We start from the raw sequence: 23,444 nt of genomic DNA on the forward strand, positions 1-23,444 counted from the left end.
AAAAAAAAAAAAAAAATAAAAAAAAATAAACACATCTTAGTAAAACCAATCCTTCTCAGCTTCGCATCGAAGCTAAAAATAATAAACTACAAAGAAAAATTATTTAATTTTGTAGTTAAATCCTATTATCATATCAAACAAACCCAATTCCACAGAAATTCTTTCAAAATATTGGAAATTAATGATTCTAATAGTCTGTATGGAGAACATGGGATAAGGAATTGTATAATTGATAAATTAGAATTTTTTTTCAATTTTTGAGGGTATTATTTTCAATTGGATACGAATTGTAATCATTTGTGACGTATCGTTGAAAAAAGTAGGTCAAGTGAGATCTGAGAAAATAAATGGCAGCCCCCCAAAAAAAAAACCATATAGTAAAATAATTTTAATATGAATGAGAAATATCTTCTAACTACAGTGATGGGGTCTTTAATATTTATTGGAGTTATTTAATTTTAATGAGATAAAAATCAATGGTTGAACATATTTTTCTAACTCAAAAATAATTAAGAAAAAAATTCACTCTCACAGGCATGTTCAAACCTTGTACTCCAAGCGTTAAAGACATATATTTTACCGATTCGGCAACTGTACGTTTACCCAAATAGCCGAAGATAAATTTAATAGATTTTCATAAGTGGATGCTGGTAGTGTGGTTGGGACTTTAGATATAATACCTCTAGTCATAGTTATAAAACAATTGTCAAATTAAATATAATATAATTAAAGAATACACGTATTATTATTTTAAAGGTCGCAGTAGAACATAGAAATGAAAATAATAATAATAGAGATTATATTATTATAGTGACCGATAACGATGAACGTACAAGTAGTTAGTTCTAAAAATAAATTATCCAAATAGCAATACACTAATATTTTACTGTATGGACGACGTTGCCGGTCGTCAAAACCCATACATAAGATTGCAGCTGAACTGTACCCGCACGCACACGATTGAGCCCTTCGCTTAGAATAAACGTTTCAGAATATTGCTCGGACGACGTTGCCGTGTGTGCATGTGTATCCGCATATACTGAGGGTAATAACTTAAATGTTCGTCAACGACAAATGTATTTATAATTATTTTACTACTCAAAAATTTGCATTTTTAATAAAAATACAGAATTAAGATTATACAATTAATTTTTTTCTTTTAATTAATTTTAGTAGGAGGTGCGATCGTCCCGTCGTCCAAGCTACGAGCCGCCACAGATTTTTAGCAAATCGTACTTCAAAAAAAGCTAAAAATCTGTAAATAGGAACTTCTATTTACAAATTTTTTAATGCTATCATATAACAAATTCTTGATAAAAATTAACAGCAGATTTCAAACTAAACTTCCATAATACTCGTTTCTAGATCAGATATTTTCAAATTTGATCTATGAGCGATGCACCAAAAATATAGTATGTCTTTTTTAAAATATTTCTTGCGAAACCATAATCTACTTTTTTATCAGTATTTGTATTTACCCTATCAATAGTTACACCAGTTAATTTTTTTTTTGTTATATTTTCAGTACCAAGTTCTTGTAAGACAATTTTAACTGAAACTAAAAGTCTTATGTTTATTTTCTTCCAAGAACACAGAAGTAAATTCTCGATCATTCTTTATAAATTGATCTTTGATATATTTGTTATCAATTCTATATTTATCAACAGATTCATCTACTTTCTGAGAAAAATAATTGTTTTTCTTCGGCTTATCTACAGCTTACTCCACTTTATAAGTACCAACAATATCTAATTTTTCTCTACAAATAACTATAGTTAGATATTGCTATAGTTCAGCCAATTGTTTAAACTGGGTAAATTCGAAAGCTAAGCTATTATCTTTGTAAAACATTATTTGTGTATGAGAATAAATTTTAGAAAATGACCAAGATGGCCAAGAATGTACTGACAATATTAATGGGCAACTACCATTATATACATAAATTACTAGTTCAAACAATAATTTTACTTTTTCGGTATTGCATGAATCAAGATACTTTAATCCAGAGGTGTTGATCAGATTGTGTTATCCATTTTTTCTGAATATTATCTAGGTGATATTATATTCTGTTTAAGTCTATTTTATAAACCGCATTATGATATTCAGATTTTAAATTATCAATAATCCTCTTTAATGTCAGTGTGTAATCGTACCGTACTCCATTAGCTATTGGTACTTTACCATTTTTAGAAAAAATTTACACTTCTTGATTTTGTTTAAAACATGTAATGTATTTTATCCCGAAACGTTTCACACACTTGACTTTTTGTATACAAGAATAGGTCAAAAGTAACCAAAAAGCATCTAACATTGATCCCTTGTACCAATGTTAATTTTTTTTAACACGCTTTCATTAGTTTCACCTGTATGTATGTTTGTTTGTAACTCTCCACGCGCCACGTGTTATTATTTTCGCGTACCCGTCGTCTATGACCTTGAGACTAGACTGTCGTAACGCATTCACCCCACCCCGCTCACCACTCGACGATAAAAATATTTTTCTGGATAATTTTATTTTTGGTTTTCGTATCCATACACGCGTGCGTGTCATCAGTTATATATATATATATATAAACAAATTTTTATTGTTTATTATTAGATATAAACATTTAAATATTCTAATTTTTAGCTTCCATGCGAAGCTGAGAAGGTATTAATTTTACTATGATGTGTTTTTTTTTTTATTTTTTTTTTTGTGTCTGTGAACGCTCAATCTCAGCTCTCGCTGGACCGATTTTGATGAACAATATGTCAAAAGATCACAAATCGTATCTAGTCGAAGACATTACCCTCAAAAATTGAAAAAAATTCCCTCGTTCCCCGTAAACGGGGGAAATCCCCCAAAAAATTACAAATTTAAAAATCGCTAATTTTCGATATTTTTTCAATTTTTTTTACTTAAAATTGCCATAACTTTTTTAAAAATGACCGAATCAATATAATTTTTTTTTTTATAGATACCTTAGATAATTACCTATCATTTTATATATTTTTGTGAACATTTGACCCTTTAACAGCCCAAAGGATGGGGTTTCAAAATGGTAACTTTGTTACAAAAAATTAACTTTTTCAACTTAACTTTTGAAAATGTTCCGGAAAGACTGACAATTTTTTATATACCTTAAATTAAAGCTAATGTAATATACTTTAATTTGAAAAAAAAAAATTTGACCTCTGGACTTGTCTTCGTGGTGAAAACGGACATCAAAGTTAAAGAAAAACGTACGATTTCCGTGAAAAAAATCTCGATTTTATATGTTATATTATTTAATTTATATTTTATATAACTTTTGGAAAAATGTATGGATCTATATTATTATTTTTTTATAATAAATATTGATATACCCCTTTCATCTGGCACGCTTTTTTTGTAAATCGGATCATACCCCTTTAACAAGGGGGGTCAAAACTTTAAACATGCGTATTGTTACTACGATATTTTCAATTTAATTTTTGAAAGTATTCCGGAAATACTGACACTTTTAAATATATCTTAAATTAAAGCTTATGTAATATACTTTAATGTGAAAAAAAAAAATTTGACCTCTGGATTTGTCTTCATGGTAAAAATGACTACCGTATGCAAAAATATGCTATTTTTGTGTTAAAATTCTGGGTTTTGTATTTTATTTTATTTTAAAATACCTGACAAGGGGAGTACAGATTTTCATAAATATTATATAAATTAAAATTGATATAGTATAGATAGTTAAACTTATTTAAATATGTTTGTTTCTTTTAAGTCGAGAAAAATAACTTTGAAATTTGAACTAGCTTAAATAGCCAATTTTTCAACCGCCGGAAGCAACGTACGGTTGCCGAGTTGGTAAAATTTATGTTTTACACGCTTGGGGTACGAGGTTCCAACCCGCATATGGCAATGAATTTTTTGCATTTTTTCTTAATTCTTTTTAAGTTAGTATAAATTTTAACTCGTTTGATTTTTATCACATTTAGATTCAATAACTTCAATAAAGATCAAGGATCCCATCACTTTAGTCGCCCCTTGCAAGAAGAAATTTCTTATTCGTATTAAAATTATTTTACTATATTTTAAGTTTTCGCTTCGATGCAAAGCCGAGAAGATATTTTTTTGTGACTATCATTTATTTTCTCTGCTCTAACTTGACCTACTTTTTTCAACAATACGTCAAATTACTACAATTCGTATCTAGTTGAAGATATTACTCTCAAAAATTGAAAAAAAAATTCTAATTTATCAATTAAACAGTTAGTTATTACATCGTCTCCATAAAGACAATTAAAATCATTAATTTCTAATGTTTTCAAAATATTTATTAACGAATGAAGTTTGATATGATAGGTTTCAACTACAAAATTAAATCATTTTACTTTGTAATTTAATAATTTTTTTACTCTATTTGTGTGTGCTACTACTAGACTATAATATTACAATTTTTTTTTGTAACATGTTGCTATATAAATCATTTCTAAAAAAAATGATTGTTTTTTCTCCTGAATTAACAATTGATTTTTACAAATATAATCAAATTTTATAATACACTCAATTGAGTAAATCTTTTTAACAACTTTGTTTTGATTGGTACATTTAGTTAAAGTAAATCATTAAAATTAATTAAGTTCTCAATATTTCAATTATAGAATCTTTTCAACAAACAACAAAAGTTCCTAGGAAATTATTACTATTACTTCTATTTAAGTTATCTATTACCATAAAAATGCAAAAAAATATTGAGCTTTTCTGATAAATTTACAATAAATAGTAATTATAAAACTTTCTGACTGCATATTGATCTTAACGATACAATTTTTTTAATTGTCATAAAATTTTCTATTTAATTATGTCAATGTCAAACTTACCAATTGAGCTAAAAGTTATGGTAAAATAAATTTTTTTTTTTTATTATAAACATTTACAACAATCAACTTTAAACGATTAACAAAATAGGTTAAATATGTCATTTTCCTTATTTTTAACTTATTAATAATCAAATTAATATTAAATATTATATCAAATCAGTATTAATTTAAAACAATTTTTTTTGTTCTTAATTATTTTTTTTTATATGTAAAAACTATTTTTTAATAATATTAAAACTTAGAAGTTATAGAAAAAGTCTAATTGCACATTTTAAAACATCGCGAAAAGTTGATTTAGAATAGTATATTTTTGTTTCTGATGGAAGTTCCTTGTAGTCCAGTGTATAAAACTTATAACTTTGTTAATTGTTATAACTTTATCAAAAATGACCAAATCAGTATATTTTTTTTTATTTAGATGCATGTCTTTATCTATCATTTGGTTTTTTTTATAAATCTAACCCTTTACCTGCCCACAAGAGGGATTCAAAATATTAACTTTTTTTTTTTTAGTTAAAGTAAATCATTAAAATTAATTCAGTTCTGGATATTTCAATAGTAGAATCTTTTTAAATATCAAAAATTACTTAGAAATGATTACTATGATTTCTATTTAAGTGTTCTATTACGATAAAAATGCAAAAAATAATGAGTTTTTCTGATAAATTTACAATAAATAATAATTATAAAACTTTCTGACTGCATATTAATCTTAAAAATAACATTGTTTTAATTCTCATAAAATTTTCTATTTAATGATTCATTCTAGTCAACGAAGGAGTAATTTTGCAGAATAGCAGAAAAAATTCCCAACAAACTTTTTTTTTTTTTGTTTTAATTAGGCAATTGGTGGATTATTCCAAAAGCAACATCAACTCTTATTTCTTTAATTATATCATGATTAGTAGTTCTTTGATTTTAAAATATAATATATGAATATATACTAATTATAATTATTAAATTTAGTATGAAATTGATATTTAATATTGTAATTTAAACGGAGAAATTATAAAAATAATAAAGAAGTTATATTTTGCTTTACTTTTACGTGTATAAAAATTTAAAGGGCTTGATACAATAATTTTCAATAAAAACTGTTTGTTACTATAAAAAAATGCACTGGACTACAAGGAACTTTCATCAGAAGCAAAAATATACTTTTCTAAATCAAATTTTCGCGTTGTTTTCAAATCTGCAAGTAGACTATTTCTATCACTTCTAATTTTTTATATTATTACTAATTATATATATAAAATAATAATTAAAAGAAAAAAAAATTTGTTTTCAAATTATTACTGATTTGATTTTTAATATGTTAAAAATAATCAGTCCAAATTTTCAATTTTAACCTATTTTTTTGGTTCTTTAAAGTTGATGAAAAATTTTTGATAAAGATTTATGAAAGTTTATAGTAAAATAAATTGAATATATTACCATAACTTTTAGCTCAATTACAAGTTTAAAATTGACATCTAGGCCTGTCAACAAAGGAAAAATTGCGGAAAAAATTTTGTTTTTTTAAAAGTTGAATTAAAATATGTATAATGACATACTAATAGTCCTCAAGATTGGAATTGAGCTTTTTTTTTAAATCCTCGCAAAAGTTCAAAAATATGAGCTTTCTTAATTTTCTCAAAAAAAAATATTTAACTTACAAAAAAAAGTTTCGCACAAAAGTTGTTTAAAAGACAATTATAAATAAAAATATAATCTTATATTTTTTCATTTAAACAAATATTTTTCGAGTTACATTACATTTAATATGAGTAATAAAATTTATATTCCATTTTTTTCATTTTACGGTTACTTTTTATCATGTTATACTTACATTAGACACAATGTTATAAATGCATATGTGTGTATGTGTGAGTTTATTTATTTATTGTATCATTAAAGTGTAGTGTATATTGAGATACAACCGATAGAGTAGGTAATTGATTTGACGCTATATTATTTAAACCCAACTAAACGCTAAATTGTACATTCCGAAATAACAATCATATTATGTCAATTGCCACCGGAATATCTGGTAATATTTTTCTTTTTCTTTGCCTTAATCCCAACTACTTGGGGTCGGCCACCCTTATCCTAAGCTTCCACTTGACACGATCTCCCACATCTTCTACGCTCACATCAGCTGTCCTCAAATCGCATTCAATAGCATCCCTCCATCTCTTTTTTGGTCTTCCTCTATCTCTTCTTCCTTCAACATTCATTTCTATAACTGTTCTTACAGCTTTCGATTCTTCTTTCCTCATACCATGACTAAACAATCTAAGTCTATTTTCTGTCATCTTATCCACGATTGACGCAACACCTATACTTCCTCTTATATGCTCGTTCCTTATCCTATCTTCTCTAGTCACTCCACTCATCCAACTAAGCATTCTCATCTCTGCTACACTTATTCTCTGCTCTACTTTCTTATCAACCGCCCAACACTATGAACCATACATCATAGCTGGCCTCACAATTTCATACTAAATTTAAAAACTATAATTAGTATTTATTCATATATTATATTTTAAAATCAAAGAACTACTAATCAGGATATAATTAAAGAAATAAGAGTTCATGTTGCTTTTAAAATATTTCACCAATTTCTCTAAAGGAAACACTATCTACAGATTTGCATCGAAGCGTTTCTTATGATAGTGATTTTAATCACTGTCAGATATCATCTATACTTGTCCCATCTATGCCTCGTCCACACTGTGCCTCGACCCCACTGTGCTACCGTTTTTTTGAGTTAATATACATGTATAATATATAAGGGATTACAAATACAAGTAGCTGATTGGTTTTTTATGACGATATTCACAGGTATATAGCCTTTATTATCAATGATAATAAGACACACTGTTGTTAGTTTATAAACACACTAACTGGCAATACAGAAATTATATTTATTAATAGTCATAATTGACAATAAACTCTCTGTGACTGTAACAGATATGTCATAAAAAACTAAAAAGTAAAAAATAAATATATTTAAAAAAAACTGAAAAACGAGCTTTTAAAGCACATTGGACTAAAAAGTTAAAAATAAGCTTAAAAAAAAAAATACTAGTAATTATGAAAAAAAATCGTCGGGTGCTCAATATATGAAAAATATGGCACAAAGCCCCCTTTTTTCACAATAATACTAAAATTTTTTGTTCATTATTGTTTTAAGCTTATTTTAAAAATTATTTTAAACTTTTTAGTTTGATGTGCTTTAAAAGAGTGTTTTTCAGTTTTTTTTAATTATATTTATTTGTAGTTGACGACTATTGCATTTTTTAAAATAGTGTGCAAGTATTTTTTCTTGAACACTTTTTCGATTTTTATTTGGTACAGAACAAAAGTTGCTTATTATTTTATCTTATATTTTTTACAGTAAAAAGAGAAATTAGACAGATTCTAACTAAGTGTAACAATCTCAGAATTAAAAATTCCTGAAAAATGTACAAGTAAATAAACTCAAAGATCCACGCAANGAAAAATGTACAAGTAAATAAACTCAAAGATCCACGCAAATATTTATATTATTTTAACAAATAATAAAATATTAAAAAATATTATTAAATAATACATTAAGAAATAATTATTTTTCATATAATTGTTCAACTATATCTCAAATATTATCTTTAAAATAATAAAATATAATGTAGATTTTTATTTTTAGGAGTTAAAAGTATCCTTTGTTTAATAATTAAAAAAAATCTATATACATATAAATTAGTTTTATTTTATCTTTTCATATTTTAAAAAATTATAATAAAGTCGTTTTACTAAAAATAAGACGTAGATGTGTAACAATAAAATATCATTAAAAAAAAACAAAACTGAAATTTAATGTAATAAAATACAAATTTTTAAATTTGAAACTAGTATTTTGTTAGTTATGTTAATTTAATATTTTAAATAATGCCTCTTTTTTTTTGGTTTGAAATATTTTAATTAGTTGTTTTTAAACCAATAACTATTTTTTGAAAATTTGACAAATATTCAGTTGGTAATTTAAAAATAAAATTTTCACGTGTTTTTTTAAATGATGTTTTTATTAAAAAATTTTTAAATTTTAATAGACTTTGATCATATTTTACATTATTCAAAAGTTTTAATAATTTTATTATTTTTATTTATCAGCCGTTAGCGCAAATTTAAAATAGTATTTCAAAAGTATTTTTGTAGTTATTTCGTATTGAGATTTGTATACTCTCATTATTTATACGAGGATTGGATAAAATTAAGTTAATTTGACATTTGATCAGTTAGAATATTCTATATTAGTGTATTAAGTTCGTATGGGTACTATATATGTATATAATATACATATATAATAAATTAATTCACCTTATAACATATTTTGAAAAAATAATTGTGCATATTATTATCAACAATTAAAGATATATTTAGAGGATATTTGTATCATATTTTAAAGTTTTAAAAAACCTAAAAATCCCGATTCAAGTTGAGATATTATAACTGCTTGAGAAGTGAAGCAATCTCTTTGTAACTTAAAAAAGCGCTTACTGTGTTACATGAGCTTTGGGGTTACCTACACCGTTGCCACCAGTGATTTTTCAGTCACGCCATCAGTCGTCTTTTGTAGGAACTTCAGTTTTCTCGATCGTTCCAATCGTATAGCACGTGTGTATTGTCCTTTTCACTTTCAGTTAATTCTACAGCCGATATAATATTGAAATATTTAACAATGAAGTTGTGTCTGAAAGATATATATAAATATTTACATAATCTTTCAACATCTATTGTTTTCGTGACGATTTCTAAATTCATAGATTAATAAATTAAAACAATAATGTTCATTCATTTTTTTATGAATTTACAATTTTAGCACCAGTAAACAAGCTGTTAGTGTCTCATTATTGACATGGAGCGCCGTCACAGTTTATCGGTGAACTTACCTAAAGGTAACCCAAACTTATTATAATATAGTTTGTTTTTATAACAGTGATGTATCTGATTGAATTATTATTCGCTTTTTTAATTGATCGATTGTCACGATTTCTATGTTTCAGAATATTCTAAAGTTATCCAAAGATTCACTTTTTGTAATAAAATTTGTTTGATGAGTTATCATCATAAGTTTTAAAATAACAAAAAATGAATTATAAGTAGATTATTTTTATAAATAACATTAAAAAAAAGGTATGTAAATAATTTTGTAACGAGTTGATATTTTGAAAATATTGTTTAAAGTTGTATAAATATTTGCTTAATATGGAAAATTATTACTTTATAAAATTATTTTATCAAACTGTTGTATAAATACTTGATGACATCTGATAAATTTATTTACTGATAATTTTACAAATTACTATGAGGAAAAAACAACTACTTAAAATGACTAAACATTACTATTAACTCGTAGGTTATAAATCAATCACACAATCATAGGCGGACATTTGGTTAAATTTATTGGGGGACTAGAAAAATTCTTATTGAAATGACTTGCAGGGACTCACTTTCACGCTTCCTACTACTCATACAATAATATTTCATTTTTAATAATTTTAAATTAATAATAATCTTAGTGAAATTATTTAAATAATAATTAATATTACTTTTATTTCAATAAAATATATCTACTTAACAAAAATCTCACAATATATTAAATCCGTATTGTTTACTTTTGTTATTTAATCGATCATTGCCAAGTACGGGACTAACAAAGGTAATTTAACGAACCAGTATAGAATATAGACCAATAAATCTATTAATAAGAAAACAATAGTATCTAATAATTTATCAATGGTATTATCACACTACCATTTATATAGTCATCTGTTGGCTGAATATTTTTAATTTAAAATAGAATAGATAATAAGATTTTTAAAATATTTATAACCAAAATAAATATAGTTACTATAAAATTTAGATTGATGCTTCATTTCTTGGAAGGCTAAGACCCCTTAGAAAAAATTAAACTTTGAACTACTGAAAATAATGCCAAAATTATTCATATGTGTTAAAAAATAGTTTGAGTACATTCTTTCTAAAGAAAATAGTAAAAAATATTTTTGAGCAACTATAAGCGTATTGTATTGAATATGTAATGGCCAAAGTAAAATATTCAATGAGATACGTCTAGTTAATATAAAAAAACTTGGAACAGTGGGGACGTAAACATATTGATGATATCTGATAGTGATTTACATCACTATTATAAAAAATGTTTCAATTAGTATACTTTTAATTTTACAATTTCTATGATTTAAGATTTCACCCAAAATAATAACATAATGTTTTTCATAACAGAAAATTTCACACAGTAAAACATTTGTCGGGACTTTTTTTTTGTTAATATTTTAGTACATCTATTTGATATAGGTTATAAATTGTCAGACATTCTGGAATGTTTTCATAAATCAAGTGAAAAACGCATCGAAGCTAAAAATTATATCTGCATATCTTTCAAACCCTTTCTATAGTAATGTTGGATGTTCTTATGTTAGATTTTATAAACAGCATTCATATTGTATTTGGAACAATGTTTTAAAAAAAAGTTACATCATTTTTAAAATGCAGAATAAATGTATTAAATATGCTATTTTTTACTGAAGAGTAATTTTGAGATATTTTTTTTTGAATTTCCTAATTTTTGTCACTGACAGGTTCAATTAGATTAATGACGAGTTTTTTTGACTTGTTGATTCTAAAAATTGGTCCAGTAAGATCTAAGTATTTTAATGGAAAACGTGAAAATACTACACACCAACACAAAATCAATACCTTCTCAGCTTCACATCGAAACTAAAATAAAATAAAATTGTTCTGTTTTATTATTTTGAGTAAGGCGTTTGAAAGAACTGGTCTTTGAGTCATAATACATAATTTACTACGATATATAAATAATAATGTAATTTCACAATTACTTTCTTCATCAGACACAAGATAGATATTTTTTCTAATGAAGTTATAAATCCGTTTACTCGAAATTATTTTTAAATTCTAAATTTTTCAAAAATTTTACGTTACTAATGAAAAACATAATGCATTTAAAAACTCATTTTCAAAATTGTGTGTAATGTTGTTTTTCAATAAATGAAATGGTTCAAGTGTTGTACCTTTTAATTGATTTCTTATTAGTTTTGTATAACGTAGAAAAACACGAAAAAAATATAATGAAATATAATGAAATATATAAATCAATAATAGCGCGTGAAACGTTAAAGTACTCCTTGTAATAGCTAACTGCTAATGGTAGATGTAAAAAGTATTGAATGATTTTAACCTTAAAGAAATTGAATGTTGATCTCACGTTATTTTGTTTTTATGCAGTAACTCAAACATTAATTTCTTAGTTATCTAATCATAAGCTCATTAAGGTTGAAGAGCAAATTACTGAAAAATCAAATTTTAAGAAAATTAATAGAACTGTATGTCTATTATTGATTACTTTTAAAATTATTTCTTATGGAAACGTATAATTTATACAAACATTAACAGCTTGACGAAAAAAAAAAATAAAACTACTCTTTGAATGAAAATAATTGAAGATTGTGCTCCATAAGCTTATGTTGGTCGAGTGAGGATTCTTTTTAGATTTTTTTTATTAATAAGTGAACACTTCTTTAAATCAATATTTTTCTTAATAATTATTCTTCTTATATTTTTTTAAAGTTATTCATTTTTGATTCATTAAATTCTATTTAAAATATATTCTATGTGTTACACTAAATGTTACGATAACTTATTATTATATTTATATAACATAAAATACAGAATATAATACTTAAATGAAAAAAAATTTTATTGTCCATGTGTGTTATAGTTTTATTTTAATAATAATGTATAGCTCACACTTACAATAAAATACACAAGTGTGTTAAATTTCTAGGAAAGCGTTTTTGAATGTTAAAAAATGGTAACTAACATTATTATTTATGACTTGTTAACAACTTACACATATTATATTAAACATTTAAATTGCTACAATTTAAATTTTACTGTATTATAATTAACTTAATATCTCAATTTACCTTAATTACAAATTAATTTTTTTTTTTTTTAGGTTGTTACATATTTTTGTTTAAATATCAACAATCCAAGTATTAATGATTTTGCAGTGAACATAGTCATCAAGTAAAAGATGGATTAAAAATAGTTACGATGATAGAAAAAACATGACAAGTAAAGAAAATCAAATGACAAATAAACCAGAATTTAAGCAACAGCAGACACAACAAATAAAAAATAGTACTCAAAAACGAAGAGCTAGTGTTGCTGTTTTGTCATCGTTAGAAGCATTAGAAATGCATCAGAGAACTATATCACCTGATGAACCACTTTTAGAAAATATTCTACACAAACGTAACCCTAGGCCCAGTTTTGTATCAGAAACAAAAGTACAATACATTGATCGAAGTCCGATAAATAGTCCTGTACCAGATGCATTAAAAAGCCCACGCTCTAGTTTGGTACCATCAGATCATCGTAAGTCACCACGATTTTTGCCTGATGATCAAAAAGATATTGGTATGCGATCTAATTTATCTAGGCTTGAAGTTAATGATAATCGAAATCCAAGACATAGTCTCACATCCGAATGTTTGGATCCGAGGAGTTCAAGAAGCTCTCGTTGTAGTTTACTAATAGATGACGAATATTCAGATATGCGATCAGGATTACGATTAGACATTGAAAATTTTAATCGCAGTCCACGGTCCAGTAACGTCGGACTAGAAATATCAAGAAGTCCAAAAAACAGTCTGGTTCCAGATATATGTCGATCACCTAGAGGTAGCATAGCTTATGACTTGAATCGAAGCCCTAGAGGTAGTTTAACGGTGACACCCGAAATAAGTCGTAGTCCAAGAGGTAGTTTGATACCAGATCCTGGAAGAAGTCCGAGAGGAAGCGTTGCTTCTGAAGGAGCATACAATATGAGCAGAATTTGCAGAGGAAGTATACCAATGGCTGAATCAGTTTCTTTAGGTAGGACACCTAGAGGAAGTATTGGATCAGGTTCATGTGTACATTTTGATCCACATTTAAAATTGATAAAAGCTTCAAACGAATCTCGTAAGTAAATTTGTAAGAAATTTAAAAAATGTGTAATATACAATATTCACTTGCATGATTAAACATATGCTTTTTTGACAAAATGTAAATACTTATATGTAAGCAAGAAATTTGTAGGATAATTTACATTTTATACTTAGTGGTATTTTTGTAAATATTATAGAGAATACGTTTTACTAGAGTTTAGCCAGTCATAAATCCAAAGTTCATATATAACCGTTTTTATTCTGTTTCTTAATTATAAAAAGGGGTATGTCATAATAAAAAAAAAATATTGAATATACAAATAGAGGAGGTAGAAACTTTTTTTTAAATATTGTGTATGCCTCATTACCACCAAATTTACAGATTTCTCAAACTCTAAATTTCATCCGACGAAAAATTAACTAAAAAAATCCAAATTCATAATAATTTTAGTTATTACCATAAAAACTTTGATGTGAATAAGAATCAAATTATTCGCTCCAATTTCATTTCGCAATAATGTAGCAAGCACTTAAGTAAAAAATAGATAAATATTAATTGGCTGGTATACACAGTCAGCAAAGATTTAACCGGCGAGGGGGGAGTGAGTTTCCCCATGATTTTAAAACTACAAAATATTTAACTCAAAAAAAAAAAAAAAAATACGACAAAATTGTGTATACATATTTTGGCAACAATGTTACTATCAACGCTAAACACATACTGAGACTCCGACCGAAAATATCCTTATATACCCCTAGTGACCTTACCACTTATTTAATTGTCACATTTTGCCAATTTTTAGATATTTTTTAATTTTATTATTTTAAATACATTTTCATTTAAAAAATAAACATATATAAACAGGATAGAGATAGAAACATAATTATTTGAAAATTAAAAATTATTGGATATTATTAACTTCTGAAAAGAGAAAATTATATAGTATTTAAATTTAGATAGAATAAGGCGGGGTAATATTAAGGTTAGACCCCTATGATTTTTCCTGACTTTTCCCAATAGATTTTTTATCTGATTTTTGCATAAGTATATCTTTAATATCTTGCTCAATATAATTTGGTATTAGGCTCCTTAAAATGTAAAAAAGTTTCAAAATTATTTTTATTGGGTATATTTCAAAAAAATGTATGTCAGGAATATAAAATTATAACACATAAAATAATTTTTTTTTTATTTTAAATGTATCAAAATGTTTTCAAACATTTAAACCTAAGTACTATTATCTGATTTCTTTTCTCCAATCTAAATTTTAAAGTTGTGAGCCATTTTCCAATTGTCTCAATAATTTTAGAATCACTTTTAAATTTTGATTTGCTAGTAACTTCTAAGATCAATCAATTCATTTAAAACAATTTATTACTTGATAAACTAAGAAAACGTTATTATCTAAAATGGCTTAAATTAAATTTTATATGAAAAAGTTATTTTTATTTCTCAGTTCAAAATATGTAAAATTTTCCTGAATATTATTACAAAAAACTTCTTTCATTATTACATGTAATATACCTTTAAAACATTTGTTATAAACTCTAGGAAGTACACAAACCTATAATTCGAATTTTAATTTAAAATAATTAAAACTTATCATTAATATTCTTTTTAACACAAAGAATTAATAATAAATAAAATTGAATAACCACTTTATTCTTAACATTTTCTTCGTACTTTAATTTATATTCCATATTATTCAACTTAATATGTATTGAAAAATATTTTCAAAATCAATTCCATCATTCATAACATTGTTAAAATAATCATTGAAATTTGACAACTGTTCTAAAATTTGTTGTTGTACATCAGATATTCTGGTAATCTCTAATTTAATACATACCAACTAATTGATTAATATAGCTGAAAAAAAAGTATTATAGTTGTTTTATATAATTATATATTTTTCAATAATTTATTACATTGATTTTATTTAAATATACCTTAAATGATGGATTATTTCTACTCAATATGTATAAAGCAAACAATATTAACTAATATTTAAAGTAATAAAAGACCTATATATCCATATTAAATAAAAGAAAAATTACTCATCATTATTTTTTTGAGAACTGGATTAAGTTTTAATGAATTTGTTTGAATTCATGGTAATTACTAAAATAGGGATTGTTTATTTTAAATTGGAATTTTAGTAATGATAAACAAATTAATTAATTAATTACCTTTTTCATTATGAATTAAGGAAACTTTACAGGGTTTATAAATGATTAAATATTTTTAGGCCTATCTCTTATTCCTTTTAATGGTACCAACTATGTTTTTTTAAATAGCAACATACATATTTAACTATATTATTTAATAAAAAAATAATACAACTAAGGAAATGACTTCTTGATAACAACTTTTGATCTTTTATTTTAGAAGTTATTGTTATTTTAAAATATACAGACACTAGTGGTGAGGCAGAAATGATAGTATTTGTCATTAGAATGTTTTTAGCTTCACCTCTCCTTCATCCAAATAAATATTTTTAATATTAAATACATATAAAGTTACAAATGGTAGAAGATAAAACCCATACTCTGTAATGGCCGAATTCAAATTTATTTGGCTTAACTTACCTATCTCTTAATTTTAAAGCATTGTAATAATTTTTAGGTCATATACGCATTTAATCATTAATTTAGTTAGTAAGAACACCCTACACACTGTTCTCTTATTTTCACACTATTTTTGATAAAATGAATCACACCCTTTATTTTTAAAATTCTCTCTAACAAAGCTGTAAGTAAAAGGTGCAATTATATTACCTATTATATAGTATTATGCATACATTTTATATAGGTTATATTTTAATATATTAAAAATAAATAGTTAAATATTGTTTACATAGCCAAAGAATTTTTAATTATAAACAATTTATTATTTTAAAAAATGGAATGATATTGATTAAAACCATAAAACCTCGATCTGTAGTTGAAACAATATATATATAGTAGTAATATTACTAATATTTTTTAGAAGATTCGTAAGATTTATGAATATTTAATTTAAAACTATTTAAAATTTTTGAAGTATTTCAATATGCCTTCCTAACACTATTTTTGTTTTCAAATTTTGCTGTAACAAATATTCAAAAGCTTAATAATACTTAATAATAAATTTTGTGAATTAATAATTATTTTATCAATATCTCCACTTCCCTACCATGATAATAGTATTTTACGAACCATCTTTAAGTGTAATAAATGTTATAATCAAGAGTGAAATTTAGAATAATATCAATAGCCGGATTATTATTAGTAAGGAATAATATAGTAGTACTACCTGCAATATGATATTTTTCATTATTTTAATTGCGAAATCATTATCAGTTCGTTTAGAACAATTTAAATCTCGAAAACATACACGTTTATGTAGAAATTTACTTCATACAATATATATTATACTACAGAAATAGAATCCAATATGTCCTTTAGTTTTTAAAAACTTTTGCATGAGAATAACAGCAAATTGCGTTTATTATAATTTTTTTTTGCTTTCAACAATTGTATTACTTTTATCATACACTTCAATACTAATAATAATAGTACACTAACAACTAGATATATTATTTCATCAGCAAAATTTTTTTTTTTAATTTTTAATGAATTAGAAATAGTATTATTTAGTACATTGTGATTTACAGCCCAATTAGCTAATTATAAAAGTTGCTGCAATAGATTCATCATTTTCAAAACTACTAGAAGAATAATTAACTTTTGATTCTTTTAATTAATTAAAATAAAAATTATATCCCTGGTAAAACTTGATTGACTATTTTAAAGTTTTAGAAAATTAATTTTTATACATGCAATCAATTAAGGATAAGATGCTCATTTTCTTAGAAATGATTGAATGTTTTCAATTTATGTAAAGAAAAATACTGTTTGGTTCAAGAAACTATAATAATACGTAGTTATATTATTTTTCTTTTAATAAAGTGCCTAAACTTTAATTTTCTTTAACAGAGCTCTCATTTTTAGTTTGATGATTTAGTTTTCATTATACCGGAGACAGAATAATCTGTTTCATTGGCCCCAAAATATATTTAGTATTGTATTGTATTCTTGCCATTGTAAGTGACAGATATGTAATAAAATTTGTCAATAAAAACATGTTTATGTGACAGCTTGAAGAAATTATGAATACTCTACGCTAAACTTTAACAATTAATAATAGAGGTTCACCGAATACAATATCGATTTAGAACAAAATTGTATAAAAATATATATTCTATCATATCATCAAACTAAAAATAGGCATCCTATCAAAGAAAATTAAAGTTTTTTATCCCTCAAAGGATAAAAAAATTTATTTAATTACATTTTTAAATGATTTTTATATAGTTTTTTTAGTTAAACAATTTTTTCTTAACAAAAATGTTCAATAGTTTTGAAGAAAATTAGTGTTTTATCCATAATTTATCACTCTATAATTTAAACAATGATTATGATGATTTTTATTGAAATTATATAGTTCAATATTAATACAAAAAAGCAAAGAACGAATATTTGAGCGTTTTCATAATATTACTGTTAATAGTGATAATATAAATTCCTGTCCACATATCAATCTATACAATAAAATAAAAAATACAGTTTTAAATTACAAGAGTAATTGAAAAATATTTATTATAAAATTCAACATTCTTTCGAAATAATAAACTTACCTAAAAATCAACCTTATGGGACCAAATAAATATGTTAACACACGAAATTTTGAATCGAAATTTTGCACGGATTATTATTATACTAAAAACTAAAAAATCAATAACAATTAAAAAAAATTTTTGTATATTAATATTTGTTTTTTACTAATTAGTAATAATCTCAAAAAAATTTGAAAATGAACTATACCATAACATGTTACCAACAAATTTGGAATACTATAGAATGGTAGTAAAACACATAAATAGAATCATGAAATTAATAAATAACAAAGTTAAATAATTTAATTTTGTAGTTGAAACCTATTATCATATCAAAACTAATTTGAGAGTATATACTTTATAACATTAGAAATTAATGATTTTAATTGTCTACACGGAGTAAGTTGTTTTTGTAATTGATTAAGGGTGAATTTTTCAATTTTTGAAAGTAATGCCTTCAATTAGATACGAATTGTGATATTTTGAAGAATTTTTGAGTCAGCTCTCAGTCGGTAGACCGAAAAGATCAAAAATCAAAAAAAAAACTCAAAAGATCACAAATAGTATCTAGTCTAAGACATGAACTTCAAAAATTAAAAAAAATTTCCCTCATTCCCTGTATATGGGGAAATCTTTAAAAAATCGTTAATTTTCGAAAATGTTCAATTTTTTTTACTTAAAACTGTCATAACTTTTTCAAAAAAGAACAAATTAGTATAATAATTTTTTATATAAGTGCATAATATAAAATTTTATATTATTATTATAAATTACATAAAAATGTTTGTACTTTATTTTGTTTTCGTAGTGAAAAGGACATTAAAGTTGATAAAAAATATATGATTTTTGTAAAATGAAATTTTTTATATTTTTAACTCTATAACGTTATAACTTTTAGAAAAATGTATGGATCAATACAAATTTTTCATGAGAAGTACTATTATATACATATTTCATTCGATATACTTTTTTTTAAAATAAAACCATTTTTCTTTTTATATTTATATATTATAAATATAATTATTCATATATTACACTTGTAAATCATAAAATTTGTAATCGGAATATAAATAAGGAGATCATGTAGCTTTTGGAATAGTCTACCAATTTTTTAAAATTAAACACTATCTACAAATTTACATTGAAGCATTTTTTATGATAGTGCTTTTAATCATTGTCAAATATCATTATAATTGACTCAACTATGCCGCGACCCAACTATGTTAGGGTTTTTTTTTAAAGTAATAATGGTGTAGAATTGAAATTAAACGCATTGAAGCTAAAAAAATGTTCGGAAAGAAAATTTTATATTAAATTATTTTGTAGATAAAAATGGTTTAAAATTAATATATATAATATATATATTATATATTATTATAATATATATATTAGGGTGGCTCAAAAAAAAATCGATCTTCGAAATGTTTATGAGATACCTCATAAATGTATTATATACATTAAAATAAACATTTTATGAAAATTTGAGATTAAAAAAAAAATTTTTACAGGTCGCTCAACGCGTTTTAAGAAAATTGACCAAAAATACTCAAAAAAACATAAAATGTCATTATTTATTCAATTTTTGTTCAAATTTCTTACTTAGTACAACTAAATTGTTCGTTTTTTATTGCCGAATAATAATAATTAGAAAAAAAAATTGTAAGTCCAAAATTGATTGCGTAAAGTCCATAAAAAGCTCAAAAATATGGTTAAGTTCAACGAACACTTAAGTAAACCAAAAAAATTTTTTTTTTCATTTTTTTTTTTTAATTTGATTAATATTTGTGTGTATTTTAAGAGGAAAAAATTTTTTCACTAATGTTTAAAACTACTACCTTTTTTTTTAGATTAGAACGTACGCTAGAATACACGATGTACATAAAAAAAATTAGGTAAGGAATTTTTGAGTTTTGCTTGTAGACACCATATACATGAAATAATAATTAGGAGAGTTTTTGATAAATTAATGCCTCCATCAACTGGCCCAGACATAGCTCTATTCAAAAAATTTTCTAATAGCCTGGAAAATATAGACAAAAAACTATACTGTAATATGTTGACAGATGATGTTGTGTTAAAGATATTAGCACCAAATATAGACATAATTTCTAAATTTGTGAACATAAATTAAATTTAAATCATCCTCGGGATGATTTAAACTCAATAATTCCTTACCTAATTTTTTTTCGATTAAAATACATGCACTATTTAGTTTTCCAGTGTTGGAGGCAGTAGTGTCAAAATATATCATATTTGTTTGATTAACTAAATTCCAATCAACCAAAAGCTTAATAACGGCATCAGCTTGCGATTTGCCTGTAGAATTTAAAAGTTTAGGCACTCCCAAAAGTTTAGTTTTGCCATCACCAGATACTAATACCGCTAAACGTTCAGTGTAATTTTTTTTGTTGTAAGACGGCAACATTTTTCCGTCCCAGTGAACCATTAAAGCGGTGTTTGGTTTGAATTATTTTATTATTTCATTATTTATAATTTTTCTATTAAAATTACGAGCTCTTTGAATTCAATCTTTACTTATCGAATAATCATTAATATTTTTATCACACTAAGTTAAAGCAGACGCCAAAATATATGTGGCTTTTCGGCTAGATACGTTTATTCTGTCTAGAATGAGTACCCCGATTGTAAAAAATCAACATTGGTGACAAAAAAAAAAAAAAATTATTTTTATTTTTATAATTATAAATATATGTGTATGTATATATAGCTAATGCCAAATTTTAAAATAAAAAAAATGTAAAAAGGAAACAGTAAAATTTGACGATATTTTCATTTATTTTTATATACATCGTGTATTCTAGCGTACGTTCTAATCTAAAAAAAAAGGTAGTAGTTTTAAACATTAGTGAAAAAATTTTTTCCTCTTAAAATACACACAAATATTAATCAAATTAAAAAAAAAAAATGAAAAAAAAAATTTTTTTGGTTTACTTAAGTGTTCGTTGAACTTAACCATATTTTTGAGCTTTTTATGGACTTTACGCAATCAATTTTGGACTTACAATTTTTTTTTCTAATTATTATTATTCGGCATTAAAAAACGAACAATTTAGTTGTACTAAGTAAGAAATTTGAACAAAAATTGAATAAATAATGACATTTTATGTTTTTTTGAGTATTTTTGGTCAATTTTCTTAAAACGCGTTGAGCGACCTGTAAAAATTTTTTTTTTAATCTCAAATTTTCATAAAATGTTCATTTTATTGTATATAATACATTTATGAGGTAATCAATAAAAAAAAAATACCCAGCACAAGGGGGTCGCGGCACAGTGGTGACGAGGCATAGTTGGATCAAGTATAATGATATCTGACAGTGATTAAAATCACTATCAAAAATAAACGCTTCGATGCAAATCTTTAGATAGTGTTTAATTTTAAAAAAATTGGTGTTTTATTCCAAAAGCTACTTGATCTGCTGGTTCCTTATTAATATCTCGATTAAGATAAAGTATGTCGAATGAAAAAGGGTTTATTAAAAAATATTATTTCTCATAAAAAAATTGTGTGGATCCATAAACTTTTCAATAAGTTATAGCATTATAAAGTTAAATATAATATAAATAATAAAATCGAGAATTTTCACACGAAAATAGCATTCGGTAGCCATTTTCGCCGTGAAGACAAGTCCAGAGGTCAAATTTTTTTTTTTCAAATTAAAGTATATTACATTAGCTTTAATTTAAGATATATATAATAGTGTCAGACCTTCCGGAACATTTTTAAAAGTTATGTTGAAAAAGTAAATTTGTTGTGAAAAAGTTGTCATTTTAAATCCCCCCTGTGGGTAGGTTAAGTGTCAGATTTATAAAAAAGAAATATACTAAATGATAAGTAAATACATCAAGCATCTATAAAAAAAAAATTATATTGATATGTTCATTTTTAAAAAAGTTACGGCAGTTTTTAGTAAAAAAAATTGAAAAAATTTCGAAAATTAGCGATTTTTAAATGTTGTAATTTTTTAGAGATTTCCCCAATTTACGGGGAACGAGGGAAATTTTTTCAATTTTTGAGGGTAATGTCTTCGACTAGATACGATTTGTGATCTTTTGACGTATCGTTGAAAGAAATCCGTTCGGTGAGAGCTGAGAAAAAGTGGTAACAGACAAAAAAAAAAAAAAAAAACCATAGTAAAACAAATACCTTCTCAGCTTCGCATCAAGGCTAATAAGAACGATTTATTTAATTTGGATATTGGCTAAAATTCAAAATCATTAAAAAATTCATTATTAAACTTGTATTAACTGGCAAAATGTGATAATATTACTAAGTGATAGCTTCAATAGGTTTTAAGATCACTAGGGGTATATTTTATAATATAATTAAACACATACATATTTAGTATGTGATAATGACATTGTTCCGTATACGCGATTTTTTAGTCATTTTTTTGTGTCTTTTTGAGTTAAATATTTTTTTTTTAATTTAAAATTAAAATTTTTATAATGAATATATTTCAGCTTATATAATAAAATACATACAGATTGTTTAGTAAGTAAGGAAACAGGATCATTGTTATAAACAATGTGAACAATAGTAACCTGCCTGTTTCTTTACTTACTGGACACTCAACATTAAGTTGTCAGTATTTCCAGAATATTTATAAAAAATAGTTCCTCACGTATTATTACTATTATAGATATTGACATAAGTATAACAAAGCCTAATAGAATTATTAAGAGTAATATTTAAATTTAATTTTAAATATTTTACAGCTAGTGACTCTGCAAGAACAACACGATTAGAATCACCAAAAAAGTCAAATACCGATAAGAACTCTCAGTGTATTCAAAAATATATATGCCTTGAGGATTCTAGAAGGGCTAGTAGTAGTGTTAGCCAAGTAAGTATTAAAAAAAAAGTATTCACTAACCATTTTTTAAGTTTTTTGGTAAAACAAAAATGTACAAAAAACAATAATTTTG

At 24.6% G+C, this 23,444-nt stretch overlaps 1 protein-coding gene across 4 annotated transcripts in view; it reads left to right on the forward strand.

Moving 5' to 3' along the window:
• The first annotated feature begins 9,427 nt into the window (after nt 1-9,427).
• The window catches only part of LOC126895392 (uncharacterized), a 43,082-nt gene continuing 29,065 nt past the window's right edge, over nt 9,428-23,444 (forward strand). For 3 of the 4 annotated variants that reach the window (XR_007701646.1, XR_007701644.1, XM_050667212.1), the window contains exons 1-3: nt 9,428-9,758; nt 12,863-13,872; nt 23,235-23,362. Coding sequence is in view for 1 of the 4 variants with exons in the window: in XM_050667212.1 (XP_050523169.1) it covers nt 12,975-13,872; nt 23,235-23,362 (1,026 nt within the window). In the remaining 3 variants the exon portion in view is untranslated. Of the gene's footprint in view, nt 9,759-9,866; nt 9,997-12,862; nt 13,873-23,234; nt 23,363-23,444 lie in introns of all 4 variants that reach the window. The other variant, XR_007701645.1, reaches the window with a different exon arrangement.

The sequence above is a fragment of the Daktulosphaira vitifoliae genome, unplaced genomic scaffold (genome assembly GCF_025091365.1).
Source record: "Daktulosphaira vitifoliae isolate Bord-2020 unplaced genomic scaffold, ASM2509136v1 Scaffold_1, whole genome shotgun sequence".
NCBI classification, from domain to species: Eukaryota; Metazoa; Arthropoda; class Insecta; order Hemiptera; family Phylloxeridae; genus Daktulosphaira; species Daktulosphaira vitifoliae.